The sequence below is a fragment of the Chaetodon trifascialis genome, chromosome 4 (genome assembly GCF_039877785.1).
Source record: "Chaetodon trifascialis isolate fChaTrf1 chromosome 4, fChaTrf1.hap1, whole genome shotgun sequence".
Classification (NCBI taxonomy): Eukaryota; Metazoa; Chordata; class Actinopteri; order Chaetodontiformes; family Chaetodontidae; genus Chaetodon; species Chaetodon trifascialis.
Genome location: NC_092059.1, coordinates 29,563,898 through 29,585,458, shown reverse-complemented (window position 1 = coordinate 29,585,458; position 21,561 = coordinate 29,563,898). Strand labels below are relative to the sequence as shown.

The window sequence follows — 21,561 nt, the reverse complement described above, 5'->3', positions numbered from 1 at the left end:
TAACAGAGGAAGGCATTTTCATAGGTTAAATGAAACAAATTAGTTAATAGTAACTTAACTCGACTATGTATTTTTAATTTTTTTTTAAAGATTACTTTTTGGGCTTTTCGCCTTTATTATGACAGAGATAGCTGAGTCGTGACAGGAAAGAGGGCAGAGAGAGGGTACAATATGCAGTAAATGAACCGCAGGTGAGAGTCGAACCTTAGACTTAGACTTAGACTTCCTTATTGTCATTGCACAAAAAAAACACAGCAGTGAGATGGAATTGTGAGATAGTTTAAAAATGAAAAATATAGTCCATGTAACTAAAGAAAAAAAACAAGAGCTAAATAAAATGAGTGCAATAGAGAATAAGTAGCTAAACAGAATGTAAACAACAGAATAAATAGTGCAAAACAGAATAACCAGTATATAAACAGTGTAAACATTGTAGCGCAAAAACAGAATAAGCAGTATATAAACTGTGTAAACAGAAACAGTGTAGCAGCTGGGGGGGTTATTGCACAGATAAGAGGTAATTAATTAATTAAAACCGATACCTCCATAATTATATTGCTCAGAAATATTGTCCATATGAAAAAGTGCACTGAGAAATGGTTGGGGGGGGGTGTGACAGAGGATCTGGTGGGCTCTGGATAGGCAGCGCCTATCTGCTATGTCCTGGATGGAGGGGAGCGGGGTCCCGATGATCTTCTCTGCTGTCCTCACCACTCTCTGCAGAGACTTCCAGTCTGAGGCCCTGCAGCTCCCAGACCAGACGGAGATGCAGCTGGTCAGCAGGCTCTTGATGGTCCCTCTGTAGAAGGTGGTTAGGATGGGAGGGGGGAGGGAGGCTCTTCTCATCTGCCGCAGGAAGTGCAGGCGCTTCAAACCTTCCGAAGAAGTTATTTAACTCATTGAGGAAGCCAATGTCATTCTGACAGGGTGTGGGTGTGGCTTTGTAGTCAATGACAGTTCGGATGCCCTGCCACAGTTGTCTAGTGTTGCTGGGGTCCTGGAAGAAGCCTTGGACTTTCTGACTGTGGGCGCGCTTTGCTACTCTGATGGCACGGTTCAGATTTGCCCTCGCTGATCTGAGTGCCGTTGCATCACCAGATTTGAACGCAGCATTTCGTTCCCTTAGTCTTTCACGCACCTCCTTAGTCATCCAAGGTTTCTGGTTGGCCCATGTGATGATGATCTTTGTGACTGTAACCCCCTCCATACACCACTGTATGTAGCTTGACACAGATGCAGCGTACTCTCCTACATTGGTGTGTTGATTGTCCGTTGCAGTCTCTCTGAACATGCTCCATTCGGTACACTCAAAACATTCTTGCAGTGCAGACATGGCTCCCTCAGGCCACACTCTCACCTTCTTCACGGCAGGCTTTTCTCTGGTGAGCAAGGGCTGGTATGCAGGAATTAGCATAACAGAGAGGTGGTCTGAGGAGCCAAGGTGGGGGCGGGGGGCTGCTCTGATACCTTCTTGATGTTTGTGTAAACCAGGTCCAGTGTATTCTCCCCTCTAGTAGCAAAATCCACACGCTGGTAAAAATTCAGAAGCACAGTCTTCATGTTAGCCTGGTTAAAGTCCCCAGCAACAATAAAAACGCCCTCCGGGTGTGTGGATTGCATGTCGCTGATGGCATGGTAGAGAACACTCAGGGCTTGTTTACAGTTAGCGCTGGGTGGAATGTAAACAGCAACAATGGTGACGTTGGTGAATTCCCGGGGCAGGTAGAAGGGTCTGCATCTCACAATCATAAACTCTATGTCCACACAGCAATGACTGGAGACCAGAGTAGCACTTTTACACTGTTACTGTTAGTGTAGATGCAAACACCGCCTCCCCGGGTTTTACCTGTGAGAGCATGGCTCCCGTCGGACCTGAATGTTGTTAGCCCGTCCAGGCTAATGGCGGTGTCCGGGACAGAAGAGTTGAGCCACGTCTTGGTGAGAATGAGGATGCAGCAGTTTCTTGTCTCCCATTTGGTGTTTAAGTTCAGCTTCAAGTAGTCCCGTTTGTTTTCCAGGGAGCGTACATTGGTGAGCAGGACTGATGGAACGGGTTAGCTTTTAGATTAGATGTAAGCCCGCCGCGGCAGCCGCGCTTCTGCTTCCTCTCGCACCGCCTCCGATGTCTCCAAGGGCGGCCTCCGCTGGGAGGAGACTCCGCTGCTCTGTAGGCTGCTGGATCTGACCAGCGTAGCAGACCAAGGTTGTGTAGAGCGGTCCGCATCTCCGGGCTTACGAGATCTAAGTTGCTAACTTTACTCAGACTAATGATAACCTGCCGGTCATATACTATTCTTGCACCATTTCGCTGAACTTTTGATGCTAAAAACACTGGTCTAGATGGCAAAATTACCGATAAAGTGTCTGTGTTACCGGGAGCCGCAGCAGCTGCAGCCGGACAGGGCACCGCCATCTTGATTTTTAACCTGCAGCCACTGCAGAGAATTGGCAGCCTCAGCACATGGGCTCACTTTGGAGGCTGCAGTTTGTTTTGTTGTTGAATTGTATTATGCTATATTTACTCTCTATATGGACTGAATTATCAGCATAGCACATCCAGTCTGAAATACCACGTGATGGCCAAACACACGGCTAATGCAAATTCTCCGCCGCCCCCTTGTCAAAACCTGGCGACAATGGATGGCTTTCGATAGAGGCATATGGATGCTATTATGTTCAAAGGAAACTTAAGAAAGAAAAGTTTAAAAAGTTTAAGCCATGGTTTAACTGCACGATAGCCTGAGTCCCTGTTCACAATGATGTGCGCTTTGTAACTTTTTTTTTTGTATCACCCTGTTTTGATCCCTTAGGAAGGGTTGTTGAAGGGGCTTTTTTGTAACCAAGCATTTATTTTTTCGTCATCTGTTTATTGACATTATTAAATTGTGTGAGATTTCATTCATTCAAATGTGAATGACTGCCCAAAGTTAGGCTGTTAGTGTGAAATATAACATACACGTTGTTGTTTTCAATTAAAAAACATTTGCACAAAGCAAGCCTATCCACTTTACCATGCTGATAACAGTATTAAAATGATAATTCAAGGGACATTTAGAATACATAAAAATGTGCGATTAATTTGCAATTAATTGCAAGTTAACTATGACATTCATGAGATTAATCGCGATTCAATATTTTAATCAATTGACAGCACTAGTTTTGTCACAATAACAAATTTCTTAACCTAGAATCTCCCTCTTATTAGCAAAGGGCAACTTTCAGGTAGCATTTTATCCTTTTTAGCCAGTGCTGACCATTGCTTTTATGTCAGCTGTAAATAGTGTTTGTGCAAATATGTGTCTGTCAGGGGAAAAGATTATGAGGCAAAAGGAGCATCACTCTCTGACAACGCCCCACCATCATAAATGGACTGTGTGTTTTTTGTTGTCAACAAGACCAACAGAGTGAGGAGTCTCCTACACAGATGCACAGCAACAATCATTACAGTACTTTTTATTCTCCCATTTTTATCTATGAGGTCTATGAGCATTTGGCCTGATTTGCTCTCCTGTCATGGAGGAAGAATGGAGCGGGAGTACAAAGCAGGCATGTTGTGAGCTAGGTTGCAGGAATGTGTTACATTCCCACTCAAGCATGTACAAACATAAAGACTGTGCCTAAAGCTAGTTGTTGAAGGATATGGAGGTAGCCTTGGTATGCTGGGTTGATGTTGACACTTATAATAACTATCTAAAGGCCTAAACAGAGGGACAATATTGATATGCAGGTATAATTACTGGAAATATTACTCTCATATATGCTCGGGTAACCGTCCCTCTCCACTACAATTTCAGGTATCTAACAGTGAGTATGTACAGTGATCAGGACAGACACCTCTACATACAAAATCTCATCTCCTCTGTGGAATGTGCATGTGTTCCTCAACCACTCAGTAAGGCTGCGTGTGCGTAACTATGTGGAAGAGCATTTTAAAAAGCAAGTCATACAGGTAAAACATTTAGACAGACTCATTAAGACTGTCGTAGCAGTTTAGTGTAACTGGGTGGAGGCTGTAAATAATATATTTTTCATATTTGTAGGTAAGCTCTACGCACTATTCACCTAAGACTGCATTTTGTCTAGGGTCACCAACTATCCCATATTAGCTGGGATGTCCTGTATACTGGGCCAAATTGATTTGTTTCTATTCTGACTGCTACTCTACACTACTCTCTAATCACTGTACAAAGTAGCCTACACACCAGGACAAATTGACACAATATTTTTTATACAAACATAAGAATAACATAATGCATTTGTCAAGTTTACAAGAATTGACAAATAATTAAGATTTTTTCCGAGACAGCGGTTCACAATATTAATTAAGTTGCCACGGGTGAGGACTGATGAGGTACTTTAGCCAAAAACACAAATGTCTCCCTAATGGTGTCAGGGGATCACGATGGGTGCATTACATTCTGCTAAATATGCTTCCTCCCATCCTTTTTACTCTATCTTTTTGTCCTGACCTGGAAACTGATTGAGGTCTGCCATCATCAAGGGTGTTCCAATCCCTTGAATGTGTGTCACTGGAGATGAGGAGAGAGGAGGCTCCCAGAGTAGCTGTGCATCATGAGTAGTTGCCCTCTCCTCAAAATAACACTGGAATGAGCGAGGATTTCCTCTATCCTTCAGATGCAAGTGCCATCAATAGAACCACACTGCTAGCCTGGCTGTTTCCATCAGCTTTTATCACATCTTCTGTTTGTGACTTTTTTGAGATTTGTGTAGTTTATCTGGTGTTTCCACTAAGGATTTTTAATGTGCAAATCAAAAACAATTGTGCATAAAAACAACTGGATAGAAACATTCACCAGTCACCCCTATCATCAAGTGTCTGGCAACAGGTGTATTCGCTGGTGCAGTGGCAAAATAAGCAGTTTTCAGCTGACTTACCAGCCTCTGGTTGAAAACCATGTGTCGAAGCCATTTAAAGTCCAGAGCTTTAAAGGCAGAGAGTACAAACAGGGACTGAGTCTCGTAGCGTTCCGTCTTCTGGATGGCACCCTCGGGATAGGTAATCCTCATGGTGGTCTTGGACCCGACGTCTTTCTCAAAGCCTTTCACTGGGGCCTCATTTAACCTGTATGACACAGCTGCACAATCAATCCATCAATCATAAAATGTGCTGTCCAAAACAATCAAAACACGTATTTTTTTTTTTTTATTTTAATCTGCAATTGTACATTTGTCAAATTACTAAATACAAAAGCTTACAAAATAAATCAGATCACATTACCAGGAGTCCTAATGGTCTTTCATAGTGTGCTGACGTGCCTTGTCTTAGCTAAAGCAATTTATTCTGTCCTCAGTGTGTCTGTCTGTACACAAATTGACAGATAGCTGACAGGCTTCAAGAGAAAGTCAGAGGCTGGAGTAAAGCTGAATGCTCTTTACTGTTATCGTCATTCTCATGAAAGGATTTTGTAAAACTGAAATGATACAAAAGGAGCACCAATTACTGGATGCTATATAAACAGTTATAATTAATTAAACAATTATAAGTCCACAGACATAGAACTATGTAAGTTATCTAAACAGCTACAAAGCTACAGCACCAAACACCACATTCAAGTGGCCTGTAAATAGTTGTACATAACTTATAAACATCTTGCAAACGATGTACATAAAGTTCACCAGCTCAAAATATCACTAGAAACAGCACTGGCATACTTGCAGCAGGAAAGCCATCAATTACAATAGGAAACACTCATAGCTAGCCCAACACTGCAACACTGTGCTCACATGCAAGTAAATCAAACATTTAAATGTAATATAACTGGATGAATAACATGACACTTGTATACTATTATCAACTATAAATGCAAACACAACTTACAAGCGATGCTTTCCAAGGCACAAACAGAGGAGGGAAAAGATAAAGAAGCTGCAGCTGCAAGCTGACCACATGTAACAACTTACTGATTAGAATCCCTGAACTATGACCTGGCTGTGTCACATGACTAAAACAACCAATGAAACATTAGCAGAAGCTAAAGAGGAGAATAATGAGTTGCTCCCAAATGACCACAAGGGAGAGAAAACACACAAAGAACATGACACAATTTTGTATTGTATTGTATGTATTGTTGTAACAATGACTTCACATTGCCTGCCTTCCTTGCAAGGTCTCTCTTAAAAAAAAAAAAAAAAATCTCAATTTGTTTTTGATATTCATACTCAGAGATTACCAAAAAAACAAAAAAACACTACAAACCTTTAACCCCCATTACATATGAGACCAGTTCATACAAAGAGTCTGAGACCAACAACAGAATGAATTTGGAATCAATATGGTGACAGTAGTTATGGGATGGGTTATACTGTCATCAAAAAAGAAAAACAACCAGGCTCCTCCTTCCTATGTCACTATACAGGGTCATGTTGTTCAACTTCTCCAGTGCTATATACACAATCCAACCTTCACTACTCAGGGTGAAGCTGGAAGGAGCCAGCATAGACTGCCACCTGGCTGCGTGGGCCATCGACCTAACCAACAGACCACAGTGTGCTTCACGACTGCAGGTCCGATGTGGTCGTTTGCAGCATGGGGGCCTCACAGGGGACAGTGCTCTACCCTTTCCTCTTCACCCTCTACAAATCAGACTTCAGACACAACAGTGACAGCTGCCACATCCAGAAGTTCTCAGATGATACAGGCATTGTTGGATGTGTAACTGGAGTATGGAGAGGTTGTAATCAACTTCGTTGACTGGTGGGGACTGAACTACCTGCACATAAACGCCAGCAATATGAAGGAGATAGTGATTAATTTCTGAAGGAAGGTACCACAGGCCATGCCAGTGAACATCCAGGGCTTGGACACTGAGATTATACAGACTGTACAGGAGGGGCCAAAGTCTTCTGCACTTGCTCAGAAGACTGGGGTCCTCTGGAGTATGTAGAACACTGTTACAAACATTTTATGACTGTGGTGGCATCTGCATTTTTCTATTTCTGTTGGGGCTGTGGAAACTCTGAGAGGGACAGGAAAAGACTTAACAAAATGGTCAGGAGAGCTGGCTCTGTCCTGGACTGCCCATTGCGGAAGTGGGTGAGAGCAGGATGTTAGCCAAGCTGACATCGATCATGGACAACCTATCCCACCCCCTGCATGAGACAGTAGAGGGCTTAAGCAGCTCCTTCAGTAACAGACTGCTGTATCCAGTCTGTAAGAAAGAACGCCACCGCAGGTCCTTCATCCAAACAGCTGTCAGACTGTTTAACTTCAGCATCATGTAATTTAGCACTGTGTTGATGCTGTCTTTCTTACATTTTAAACGCTCTTTTGTTTTGCACTACTGTTATCAAGGCTACCATCTGCTCACATTTATCCATATCATCTGGTGCAATTTCTAAGTTGTATATTTTTCTCAACTGTGCAATAACACTATTTGTTTTGTTACAACTAAGCTGATATGTTGATGTAAACCAGTGTTTAAGTTCTGCAGTATTTTAGGTGTTTCACTGTTTGTTAAGGTCACTTTAAGAGTCACAGAAAGTCAGGAACAGAACATGTCATGTGACCAGAAATGAAGAAGTAACAAGCATAGTTCTGAATGCTGTTGATTTAATGCATCTGAGTAAATCCAGTGACATCTGCACACGTCATTATGCCCAAAGTAGCATCGTGGATATGTTTTTGATTTTGTTAGAATTCTGCATTTGTGAAGTTTGATGATAAAAACTATGATAGATGCTAGAGACACCATTGTTACAGTATACTATTTTGTATCCCTGTATAGTATTATACCTCTTTAAGCCACTGTGGTTGCTCTTTGTAATACTTGCCGGCTGTAATGACTACATTTCCCAATAAAATCTTATCTTATCTTATCTTATCTTATCTTATCTTATCTTATCTTATCTTATATTAACCAAATAAATACAGAAATAGACAATGAAATGATGAAATATGTGAATGAGAAATAAAATAAATAAATACAAATAGAAATATAAACATATAATACAAACATAAATTAGTATCCACTGAGATAAATATGTTCAGAATTAGAAAACTCCATTCCAACTCTAATCTATATGTTTTTATGAATTCACAGTATCTATGGCTGGTTTTTACACTTGTTTCACTACATTTTTATTTCCTCTCCTGTGAAGGCCTCTTTTATTTCATAGCTTAGTAGAGCTGCAGACAGTACAAACACAATTGACAGCTCTTTCATCACCACTGGTCAGGTGGTGATCTTCTCGCATGTTTTTAGTGGGGGTATTTTAAGGAAGATACCCCAGGTGAACACGCGGAGAACATGCAAACTCCACACAGACAGGCCACTTTCTTCAAGCAGCAGGCACCGAAGGCGAAATTCGACCCCAGGACCTTCTAGCTGTGAGGCGACAGCGTTACCACCGTCCCACCGTGCCACCTATATTGCATCTGACCAGACCAGCTTTTCCCTGTATCTCTGCATCTCTGCTAAGACACAGAGCAACCAATCATCATTGTTGATTCTGCCCTCAAAGGATGACTGACAAGCAAGTGTCAACCTGAAAAAAAAAAATTAAATTAATATACTCTGATTACATTAAAAGACATGAATACATTAAAAGACATAGTATAGAGATGGAATGGAGTTTTATTGTAATGGACATTTATGTATTTCAGTGATACTTCTGTATCAATCTGTACACTCATTTGTTGATGCAAATAATTGGTCAATCATGTAGCAGCAACTTGTAGCATAAATGCATGCAGACATGGTCAAGAGGTTCAGCTGTTGCTCAGACCAAACATCAGAATGAGGAAGAAATGTGATCTAAGTGACTCTGTGAATGATTGTTGGGACGAGACAGGGTGATTTCAGAATCTCAGAAACGTAATTTTCAAGGTCAAACACACTCTGGTGTTTACAGAGAATGCTGCTAAAAACAAAAAACATAAATGAGGGGCAGTTTTGTGGGCAAAAATTCTGTATTTATTAAAGTGGCCAAAGGAGACTGACCAGACTGATTCAAGCTGAGAGGGAGGTGACTGAGCTATCAAATAACACAAATATGTATTTAATTGTAGTCATTTACTCGTTGATTTGTTTATTTTATTGTCTCTTTTATCAATAGCATTATGCCACATGTAGTTTTTCATACTTAGACCATTAGTTCAAGGAACAGAAAAAGGGGTAGTAAAGTATGTGCTGTCAGTAGAATACTTCTGTGTCACAACGTACCTGACCACCACATCAAACTCATCAATCTTCTCTCCCAGAGACTTGTTGGTGAGGATTCCTCCATTCCCTATGATGATGCACGTCTTACAGTTCATACTGTCACACACACAAAAAAGCACCATTATGGTGTGGTACAACAGCACTTCAATATTTAGTCCATATGTTATTTGAAGAACTTGAATAAAAAGTAAAATAAGTAAAAATAAGCAGGGGAAAACTCTTCACAAGTGGAGAAAATAATTCCCTCCTCACTGATCATATTGGAGTATCACAATAAAGTAGTTTCTCTGTTGATCAGTGTCAGTGATAACAAAGAGTCTAGACTTTCTTATGTTGCAACTATGAGTTTTGAGGACGCTTCTACACTCTATTATTTATCTAGTATTTATTCTCAAGTAAAGTACTCTCTATGGGATTAAGAGCAGAAGTGGGACAGTTAACAAAAGCCAATGTCACACTTTATTTAAAATTATGATTCTAAAGTCTGTATACTGTAGACTCTGTGCAACATGTGTTTAGTCTGTGAAAAATAAACACATTCCTAATTGTCTTAGCTGGCTGAAGAAACAGCATCAGTAAACGGTGTCTGTGAAACTGATGAGACCCATATTAAGAGAAAAACTTCAATCCAAAGTGGAATCAAATAAAGTAATTACGTCCATAACTGATCTGGGAACAGTTTCAGGATAAATGGACAGACTTAGATGGAAAAAGAAATGTTGTTAATACGTAACACATGACGTTTTTAGAGAATACATAGAGGAACCTGAACCATTAGGTCCAATATTTTTAAAAGCCAAGAACCATTCAAAGAAACAACCATTCAAAAGTTTGGAATCGCCTCCCACAAAAGCTTGATTAGGTATAGTCATAGCTGAGAGGACTAGTCTATATTTTAGAATGCTATTTTCATGTTTGTAGGTTGTTGAAAGTCTTCTTTACTAAGAGGTGTTATTTTGAAGGAAGTGAACATGCATGCAGCATTTCTGTGATGTTGAGAAAAAGATGGTAGAGGCGGAATACCATTCCATAAGAGCAATGGACAAATTATTATTTTTTGTTGAGGTAAAAGGCAAGCCAGTGTGTTTAATTTGTGAGGATGCAGTCATGATGATGACAAACAACCTTGAGCATCATAAAAACTCTAAACACGCTAAACTGGATGAGCTGCAAGGGCAAATGCACTTGAGTGAAGTTAAAGCTCTTTGGCAGAGTTTGGATGCTCAACAAGCAGCTTTGACAAGACCACATTCTGACAGAGACAGTGTTATGCAGGCAAGTTTTGTGGTGAGCAAGCTAATAGCTTTGAAGCTGAAACCTCATTCAGAAGAAGAATTTGTGGAGTGCATTGTTACCACTGCAGAGTTACAAGCACCAGATAAATTAAAATAGTTCCAAAATGTCAGTTTGTTTCCAAAAACCATTGCAGAGTGGATTACTGATATTGCAGAAGATATTGAAAAAATAGGCTCCAGCTCCTGAGACGGACACGCAGCCTGCTAGTCTCCGGCCACGTTCAGGTCTTGAGTCAGCTAAAACCCTGCCTGCTAGTCTCCTGCCAGTCCCAGCTCCTGAGTTGGCTAGCCAGTGGTCTGACAGCCTCTTGGCAGCTCCAGTTCCTGAGTTGGCTAGCTGCCTTCCAGCTTCCGTTCTTAAGTAAGCTACCAACCAGCCTCCTAGCCTCCAGCCATGTTCTATCCTGCATTGGGTGGCTTCCTGCCGGAGTCCACCTCCGACCCAGCTGACTTTCAAGACAGCCCTGATGTCTTTTTTTTGCTTTTTTCACCTGTCCCTTATTAGCCTTCCCTTCCTACTGTAATGTATTTTCTCTCAGTCTGTGCCAGTTCATCCTTTGATTCAGATTCAGATTCAGAATTCTTTGTAACTGGTGTGCCAAGTGTTCCAGCCCCTTTCCAATATTTTCAGACCATTGCTTTGTTTTTCCTGGACCTTGCTTGTTTTTGGACATTTGGGTCCTATCCCCTGTGCTCCTTGTTTTCTATTCTTCTCAAGTGTGACAACAGTATGTGTTTGTATTTTGAAAATTCCACTTGAAAAAAGTATAGATTTTGTTATTTTCCATAGAAAAATTGAGATTCAACCTTTATATCCATTGATGAGTTCAGATGAAAAATTTTGCTTTATTTAAAATTATTGCTATATGTTTTGCATTTATTGCGCTTTATATACTCTTTTCTTAAAACATGATTGTAGTGTAGTTTTCTGTCCCTAATATTTATGACGAATCAAGCATCAGATGACTAATTGTTGGACCCAATATAAATAACCTTTAAATACCCACAGATATGACGAATGATGAAAGCAAGACGGCCCTACACCCTTGGTGATTAAAGTGTCTTTCATTTAATGGACTGGCATAAAAACTGACTCCATCGACAGTTCACAAATTCAAATCATAGCTTTAAATACAGACTTTGTAGTAAGGACATACTGCGATGACTGGACTGTGTGGACATATTGCAATGACTGGACTGTGTTGATCAGAGCATGACAGGACAACTTGTACCAACTTACCTGGCGACTTCTTCCCCAAGGCCATAGCTCTTAGTGGCTGACAGAAGAATATCGATTATCTTCTCTGTAGATACAAGAGAGACAAATGGACAGAAATAGAAAACAAAGTGAGTGAGTGATAAATATTAATGTGAAATAATTCTTCACTCCACATTCCAACCAGCTATGATGCCCTCATCTTCAGCACAATGAGACGAGCTGGGATAATGCAGAACCAGGACCAGGACCCACAGCTGGGTGGGTAGACAATTCTTCCTCTTACAATGTTAAACAACTATTAAAGATGGGTGTCCTAGAAAGGCAGGGGCTCGTAGGCACTCCACTTGCTTCTTTCAGTGAGAGTGACGTGTGTGAGACACTGTACAGAAACAGCCAGCTGAGGGAACAGCCTTTTTAAACAACATACTCTCTGCCTGATGGAAGCCAAATGAGAGAGAGGTTATGTCACAGTCACGTCCCAGTTTTGGAATAAAAACCTTGTCGTTGTCAAGTTTGATTCATTAAGCTCTGATCTGTGAAAAGTCCACACTAGGCTTATGAAATACCTGCATCACTCTGTGAATCCATTCAACCATCTTGTCCATCAGCGAGCAACATCGAAGAGCTTGAAAGGGTACCCTGTAATCCTCGTTTGTATGTCAGAGGACTGAGGTGCAGTCAGGAGGATAGTATGACAGAAGTCTTTACACCCGCTTTCAAATGTGGCAATTCAGAAGTGCTAAAACATTTTTGTCATGCTGAACAAACTAGTTTATCTGAAACATACTGAATTGACTTTGCTAAGAACTTTTTGCAGCTAATGGTTAGGAAAATTGTGTCTGAACTGGTGAGAAATACAGTGCCCCTTTCATTGAGTTGATCTGTATTACTTCAATTACAAAGACAGAAATGCGTAATCACCTTGTGATTTTACACCAAACGGAGGCGAATAATCACCAATCTTGGAGAATCGTTTGTAATTTGGATCAAGGAACATGGGCGCCAGTTTGGTGAACCTGTTGATATGAAAGACATGTTACAACAAATAAGAACAAAGAAGAAATGCAATATCTGTACATGCCCGTGCAGCCCACATGCATTTAGATGAACTGATTAACGGCAGAGCACTTAAGAGGATTTAGAGCATCGTGTTTCCAGCTAATCCAGTCTGTATGAATTTACCTTCACCAAAACAAACTCAGAGACAAGTGTGACGGAGAGGACAGAGTTAGTACATTTCACACGATGAGGATGAGGCCAGATGTCCAATCTGACCTATAGACCATAAGCAGCCACAAGGGATTAGTTTGTGCCTTGCTGAAGGGCACCTATAAAGTGGCAATTGGATGGCAGACAAGCATGGTACATTCACTTTCTCATCAACTAACTGCAACTGTGGCTAACTGAAACCAAAAGTGCATGATATTGCATATGGGTTTAATCTTTTAGACACAACATGGCAAGTGTAAATTAGGTCACATCAGCCAAAACAAATGGTGGGTTCTGTTGGGCTTTGTCAACATGTTACATTAAAAATATTCAAAAATACCACCAAAGAGTTGACCCCGTTTGTAGGCCAACACTAGTGGCAAAAGTAAGCATTTTTGCCTGTGCTGCATACCCTTCTTAAGTGTTCAACATTTATGTCCAATATATATGAGCATGGATAAGCTTTAAACCATTGTCTTTTATACACACGGCTACAGTGGCAGTAATAATAATGATATGAAGAGGTATGTAAACAAAATATGATATAATAAGATGATGATTTACTCTATGTGAACACAGTGTGACTGGTTACCATCGACACTGCCTTCATAATGAAGGCAAGGCAAATTTATTTGTATAGCACAATTCATACACTAGGCAATTCAAAGTGCTTTACAGAAGCATAAAAATACATTAAAATCATACATTTCAAAGAAAGAAAGAAAGAGAGTAGAAGAGAATAGAAAAATAAAAATAAAATACAATTAAAGGAAAATTAAAAACAGAAGCCAGTAAAAGACAATAATTTAGCATTTAGAATGATTAAAAACATTAAGCAGATATATTTACTTTAAGTAAAATCTGTAGCAAATAATAATGTTTTCAACCCTGATTTAAATGAGCTGACACTTGGTGCAGACCTCAGGTGTGCAGGGAGAATGTTCCACAGGTGAGGAGCATAATAACTGAAAGCTGCTTCACTTTGTTTGGTTCTGATTCTGGGAACACACGATCGACCCTGATGACCTGAGAGGTCTGGATACTTCATATGGAGTCAATAAATCTAGAATATATTTTCGTCCTAGACCATTTAATGCTTTGTAGACCAACAGTAAGATTTTAAAGTCTATTCTTTGACTCACAGGAAACCAGTGTAGTGATCTGAGGACTGGTGTGATATGGTCCATTTTTCTGGTATTTATAAGGACTTATGCAGCAGCATTTTGAATCAGCTGTAGTTGCCTAATAGATTTTTTGTTTAGGCCAGCAAAGACTCCATTGCAATAGTCAAACCTACTGAAAATTAATGCATGAACCAGTTTTTCCATGTCTTCTTTGGACAGACATCCCTTGATTCTGGTTATATTTTTCAGGTAGTAGTAGGCTGATTTGGTAATCAGCTTTAAATAGTTGTTAAATTCAGGTCCGAATCAATAATTACACCAAGATTTCTGGCTTTATCTGTTGTTGTCAGTGACATGGAGTTAAGTTGAGCACTGATCTTTGACCTTTCATTTTGAAGGTATGGTCAACACTGTATCTAAAACAAAAATAACACAGTTAAGTGTATTCTGTTAGTTTGTTGCTTCAGAGCATTAAACATCTTACGCTCTATTTAATCCTCACATCTGTCTCCACTTTTGGGGATTAGTCTTTAATGAATGGAGACACAGTTGAGCTTCTTGTTTAAGCATAACTGGACATGCACTCTATGTTCAGTATGTTTATGTGTGTATACATAAAGATCCCTGGGTGAGAGCTGACAAAACACACATGAATTCATAACCAAATAAATGTTTAACATGATACTTTTGAGTGCCCCCAGACTTCCACTGAACAACCCATATCCCATGTGACATAAAGTTTAATTTACACCCTAACTGATGTAAAACATTTGGGCAAAAATCTCAAAATGGTCAGTAACAAAAAGAGAAAATATAAACTAGGTACTTAGACAGCTCCAGCTAAAGCTAAACTGAATTTCCTGGAATACTGGAGGGCAACTAAGGACAGGCTTTGTCAGGATACTGATTGGAAAATTAAACTGTAAAGAGTTTTTGACAGTTTTGAAAAATGCAACCTACAACTTCCATGATGGTGATGTGTAACACATAAATACAGCAGAATGAGCTGATTCACTAATCTTTTTTTTCTTTTTTTTCATATACTCAATTGGAGACAGTACAGCCTAGACAACTTGATTGATTTTTGTAAATATATGCTTGTTGTGAATTTGATGCAACAACAAAAAAAGTTGAAGACTGGGAAAATTGTGAAATGTTCAAAAACACCTGTTTGAAATATTCCACAGGTAAACAGGTTCAGTATCACGATTGGGTATGAAAGGGGCATCCTTTAAAGGCTCAGTCGTTCACAAGCAAGGATGGAGTGAGGTTTACCACTTTGTGAACACATGACTGCATAAAGGAGATGATCACATGGGCTCTGGAAGCCCGCTGTCGGTAAACACAGTTTGTTGCATTCTGTTTTTATGGTTTACACAGCATCCCAACTTTTTTGGAATCGGGGTTGTATGAAAGGTAACATGTACATAAACCCTGACAGGAATTTGCTTTGGGAGTACTAAAACCGTCTAGGGAAAAGTGTTTCTTTAACTGAGTCAGCCCCTGCAGCTTTGGCAGCTTATTTCTTTTCATGTATAATATCACTTAATGAACCATTAATGAGCTCTGATTTGGCAAAACAAAACAACTGCTAATCAGTGAATGCTGGAAGGTCTACAAAATAATTGGAAGGAAAATTTTCTTGAAAACACTTAAAACAGTTCAGAAATAAGCTACTAATGATGCATCTTGCTTTTCTGTTTCCATATCGTGGTAGTGTCTGATGGTGTGTTTTTATGTATTTATCCAGCTTGCATATAAATGAAATGACAGAGGTACGCCTACACACATTATGGCCCTGTGATTTGAAATTGCTTTAGATGAAAGGTGTAAGTGACAAAAGAATGGAAACTTATCAATAAATCAGCAAAATATATAATTGCATAATCTGTTGAGGGAAAATATTTTGAAAATTCAAGTTGCATGCTAATGTTGGTTACCATTGGCTGTGCTCTACTTACGCTATCACTCTATTTCAATGTTGTGCTGGGTATTAAAACTTGGTACTTGTGGCACTAACCAATACATGTCAGTATTACCAAAAAGTTGCACCACATACCAATAATTAATTGACCTGGCTATTGGGAACACCAGGAGAAATTGCAGTGGTCTGGCTAGCTGATTGTCCCATGTCAGTCTAGTGTTAAAACTGCAAATATGAAATGGATAAATCAAAATGAAAACAACAAGAGGCAGCTACAGTCACTCAAAACTGGAGACCAGACATTCCGCATCTGATTGTTATTCAAGATCAGAGGTATGGAACAATAAAATAATATTTGATCAGTTACTTAACATAACATCTCTTGTGATTGGGCCAGCACCCAACTGAGGCAGACAAGGCGCAGTTACTTCATATTTTTTTCTGACTCAGACATTCTCACAACTGTATTTACATAAGTTGTCAAAACTGCATCCTCCTTGTAGAAAGGAGACACATTCTGTATCTGTGTTTTACTGCTGATAGCAAATTCTCTCTGTTCTGGTGTAGTGTCTGGTGCAGTCAGCACTCAGTACTCAGTACCAATGAATGAATCCTAATCTCAACAAAACACTCCTCTTCAGGATCCCAGCAAGCAAACAAAACTACATAGATTGAGACTCAATACAACAGTTGGTCAATGAAAATCAACCCAAGTAAGTTGCATTTCTTGCATCTAGCATTGTGATTCTCCATGATTATCTGTGGAGTGCGTGAAATATGAATTGCAGACATTTTTGATTGTTGTCAGTGGTGGGCAAGCCATTTGATGATCACTCTCAGGATGTACTGGACCTCTTCCACTAGTGAGTAACATTAGATACAAACATTTTCTGAAATCATAATATACTACGGGCCGGATGGGAACGTGGTGGGCTGGATGTGACCTGCAGGCCACCAGTTAACAATATGGGCGTGTTCCCTTTTGACTTGCCATTCATGTCCAGACTTTAAAATGCCTTGCTGTAGACCATCAGTACCCCACCTGCTTTTAATCTGAAGGTATCAACATATATTGTTAGTCAGTGTGTGGAATACATGTGGCCAAGCACTGTGGAGAAAAAAAATGGACAGTGCAGGAGAAAGAGGAAAGGTGAAGCTCAGAGGAAGTGCATTAAAACCAGAAAGGCCCTGAAGGAAAATACATCTTAAGTCTGCAAAATTACAGATATGTTCACAATTAAGGAACAGTTTTAGTGCTCCATTCCAAGTTGATGTTTTCAAAGACAAATAAATCAACACATTGAGGGGATCAATACAATCATCAGGATTCATCCTCTAACCACCAAGAATGAGCAATATTTCATGGCAATCCATCACAAATTTGTTGTGGCATTTCAGTCTTGACCAAAGTAATAGAGCAACTGACTGATAAATGGACTGACCATAAAGCAGACATTGCCATCCATAAAGCCATGGGGGATACGAGATGAGGATACGTCCTTATGAAGTAGCGGGAGTTTATGAACAATTCCATGTCTGTTTGAGCTTCTGGCCATTTCTTCCACCTGCACAACTGCAGTAGAGGGACCAGCTGAACAAAGACAGAAGAATAAATGGGTCAAGGATGCCCTTGGCATTCTTGGCATTCTATTATCCCGGGAAAAATCCTCTTCTGTTATTTTACCAGGTTACAATCTGGACTCTGTGAGCACTTTTCATTAGCGCCGCTGTCTGAAGGCCGTTGTGGGTTTGAGGGTTGCGTGTCTCTGATGCTCAGAGAGTAAGTGGGTAAGTGAACCGGCCTGAATTTTCTCACGCACTGGGACAACAGCAGAGCAGAAGAGGACAAAAATAGATCTACACAACAAATGGGCCTGTTCAGACCACTGCATCTTCTGACTCATTTTATACATGGTGCTAAAAAAAATAAGCAGGTGAAGGGCTTTCACGGTGTGGGGAATTCTTCAGTCTTTAATAATGCAGAGGTAGAAATGGGATCGTTCCTCTATCATACCACTCTGAACTCAGAGAGCTTTCTATAAAATAGGACTGTTTGACTGAGAATACTTAATTTAGGCCAGTTTTTAGGCATACAGTGGGTGAAATAGATGGTTCTTCAGAGCACGACAAGTGCAGGGGAGGACTTTAACATTAAGGTAGGTATGCTAGTGCTAACTACAAGAGTTCCTAACAGCAATATGTCAATATTCAAATATAATATTATACACACACACACACACACACACACACACACACACACACACACACACACACACACACACACACACATATATATGCTAAGATAGAAGCATTTAGTACATTCTATTCAGCTTTATGTCAAGTACCAAATGTTGCCATTTTAAAACATACAGGGATTTGAAATTGAAAAATGCAGTGTATTGTGTGTGATTAGTCCCTTTTGATTTATTTATTTATTTATTTTGATCACGTAAACAACAACAATGTACAAAAAATAAAAATAACATAATAAATAAAGCACACATGTATACATACATACATACATACATACATACATACATACATACATACATACATACACAGTACCTATATAAATAATAATAATCATAAGGAAATAAGTGCACAGTAAAAAATGTGTACACAAAACAGTAACATCTCGTAAGCAACATAGTTTACATGAGCGAAAGGGAGTAGGAAGAAGTATAAATTTATCTAATCCTACCCCTATAATCTGAACTATTAATATGTTCTAATTAATTTCATAGCATAAAAACAAAAGGAATATTTATTTCATTCCTTCATTACACTATGTACCATTTCCTCACACATTTTAATTCAAATAGCAAGCAAACACCTTGTGTAAATTATTCAATGTACCTCTGGAGAATCATTTCTTTAAGTCTCTTTTTAAACAGAATTATACTCGAAATGTTTTTGATTTCAGTGCTCAAATTATTCCACAGTTTTACTTCACAAATGGTGATACAGAAACTTTTCTTTGTTGTGCGAGCTCTGCCAACCTTTAGATTTGATTTCTCTCTTAAATCTTGCTCTCTTTCATGAAACATTCTCTGAATATTTCTTGGTAGCTCCACCAAATCAAACAGTTTTAGAGTTTTAGACTTCCAGAATAAGTCATTGGTGTGTGCCCCATAATCAACCCCGGCTGAAGTGCAGTTTTGTATGTATTTCCCCATGTCTCTATACAGTACTCTAAATAAGGAAGAATCAGTGAATTGTACAGCATATAGAGTGATTTATGATCTAGGACATGCTTTGCTTTAACCAGAACTGAAATGCTGCGAGACAGTTTAGATTTAATATGTTTGATGTGAGGTTTCCAGCAAATTTTGTCATCTATTATCACTCCCAGGAATTTATTTTGATGTACTCTTTCAATGTTTACACCATCTATTTGTACCTGTATTTGATCATGTATTTTACACTTTCCAAATAACATGATTTTTGTTTTGTTCAGATTTAGTGAAAGTTTATTCTTGTCAACCCATTTTTTGATTTTCCTTAACTCTGAAGTGATGACATCCAAAAGTTGCTGCAAACTCTCACCAGAACAAAAAATATTTGTGTCATAGGCAAATAAAATACATTTAGCTAAACTAGACACATTACAGATGTCATTAATATATAGGACAAAGAGTTTCGATCCCAACACTGACCCCTGGGGGACACCACATGCACTATCCAGACACTCTGACTGTTTGTACAGCGGTGTTACTTTTGTTAGTTTCATTTTATGAGGAAATTGCCCAGTTTGGAATGATAAATTGAAGATATGAGTGAGTGGTTTAGAAATCCCAGCAATAACCCTTTTTACTGTATTCATATCTATATCATGACAGTCAGATGACAACTTGTTTTTACATTTATTAACAATTTCTATAATTTCTTTTTCTTCTATTGCTCTGAGGAACATAGAAGAAGAATTCCTTTCTATGACCTCCTCATTGATGCTTCCAGTCATTTGTGGATCGGGGATTTTTTCCACCAATTTTGGTCCAACACTTACAAAGAAGTGATTGAACTTATTAACCACCTCCTCCATATTATCAATATTTAAATCATTATCAATAAAATATTCAGGGTAATTAGTCTGTCTAGAGCCATTTCTTATTATACTGTTCAAAATATTCCAAATACCTTTAATATTGTTTTTGATATTTTCCAATATTTCATTTTAATATTCCTTTTTACGTATTCTCATTATGTTAGTTAACTTATTTTTATATTTTTTATATTTGTTTTCAGTTTTTGTTGTTCGATGTTTTAAAAATTCTCGATATAATATGTTTTTCTTTTTACAAGCGTTTTGAATTCCCTTTGTGATCCACTGATTATCTTTATGATTTTGTTTTTTTCTGTATTGTTTAATTGGACAATTTTTCATAAAGTACACAAAACATTTTCAAGAATCGTCGTATGCTTTGTTGCTGTCTTTTTCTTTATATATTCATTCCCAGTCTTGTGCTAGCAAATCATTACTTAATTTAACCATAGACTCTTCTGTCTTGTTTGTTATCCTGTTGGTTGTTTATGTGGCTATTGCTGTAAGTTGTAAAAACAGGCAAGTGGTCACTGATATCACAAACTAACAGTCCACTCACTGTGTCATTGTCTATTTGATTAGTGAAGATATTATCAATGAGTGAGGCACTATGAGAGGTAATGCGACTGGGTCTGGTGATTTTAGGATATAGGCTTAAGCTGTATAGAGTATTGATAAATTCTTCTCTCATTTTGTGTTTATTTTGGTTTATTAAGTCGATGTTAAAGTCACCACAGATAAACATGACTTTCTGACCATCCAGTCCCTGAACAAGTCTATATTTGAACCTGGTGCTCTGTATATACAGCTCACAATAATGTTTTTCTTTCTTTCCAGTACAATTTCTATAGTAAACCATTCAAAAAGATTATCCACTACTACTGACAGCTTTTCATCGACCTTGAAATTAAATTTCCTGTCCACAAACAAAGCAACACCACCACCATTCTTGTTTTTTCTGTTTACATAGACCAATTCATATCCATCCAGTTCAAAGTCAATAACCCGTTCACTGTTCATCCAGGTTTCTGATACAGCAATAATGCTGAAAGGCTGTTTGATCTGGCTTAAGATGTATTTTATGTTTTCAAAATTGGCATACAGGCTCCTACTGTTAAAATGGATTATTGATATTTTGTTTCCCGATTTTATAGTGTTGTTGAACTGTTCTTCAGTGTAATAGTAGCAGTTGTTCTTGATGTTATGGAAAAAGTTGTTTTCTGGATCAATGTCATTTTCTATGTCCTGTGGATGATGCTCAGTATATTGAAACAGGTTTAGCTCTAGATCCTCATATTCAGTAATCCTTTGTGTTACATTATTATTTCCAGAATGGGTTTGGGTTGTGTTTGTTGTGTGTGAGATTACCCATACCTGCTAGGCTTGCAGCTCTTGGCTATTTAGGAGTACTGCTGCGAGGACGAACAATCATTTTGTCGTGCCGTAGATAGGCAATGTCCCCCCTCTCTCTTGCAGCTCTCAGATCTGGCATCAGTTCTTTCCTCTTCCTCCTCACAGCATCTGTGTAGATTTTAGTTCCCTTCAGGTTCTTGGTGTGTTGTAGAA

The 21,561-nt window shown here is 38.9% G+C and overlaps 1 protein-coding gene across 1 annotated transcript in view; it reads right to left on the bottom strand.

The window, feature by feature from the left end:
• st3gal3a (ST3 beta-galactoside alpha-2,3-sialyltransferase 3a) overlaps positions 1-21,561 on the bottom strand; it is a 78,697-nt gene that overhangs the window by 25,770 nt on the left and 31,366 nt on the right. Inside the window, exons 6-9 of the mRNA XM_070961047.1 lie at positions 12,618-12,712; positions 11,718-11,781; positions 9,183-9,278; positions 4,897-5,083 (exon numbers count right to left, since the gene is read on the bottom strand). Coding sequence (XP_070817148.1) covers positions 4,897-5,083; positions 9,183-9,278; positions 11,718-11,781; positions 12,618-12,712 — 442 coding nt within the window. The remainder of the gene's footprint in view (positions 1-4,896; positions 5,084-9,182; positions 9,279-11,717; positions 11,782-12,617; positions 12,713-21,561) is intronic.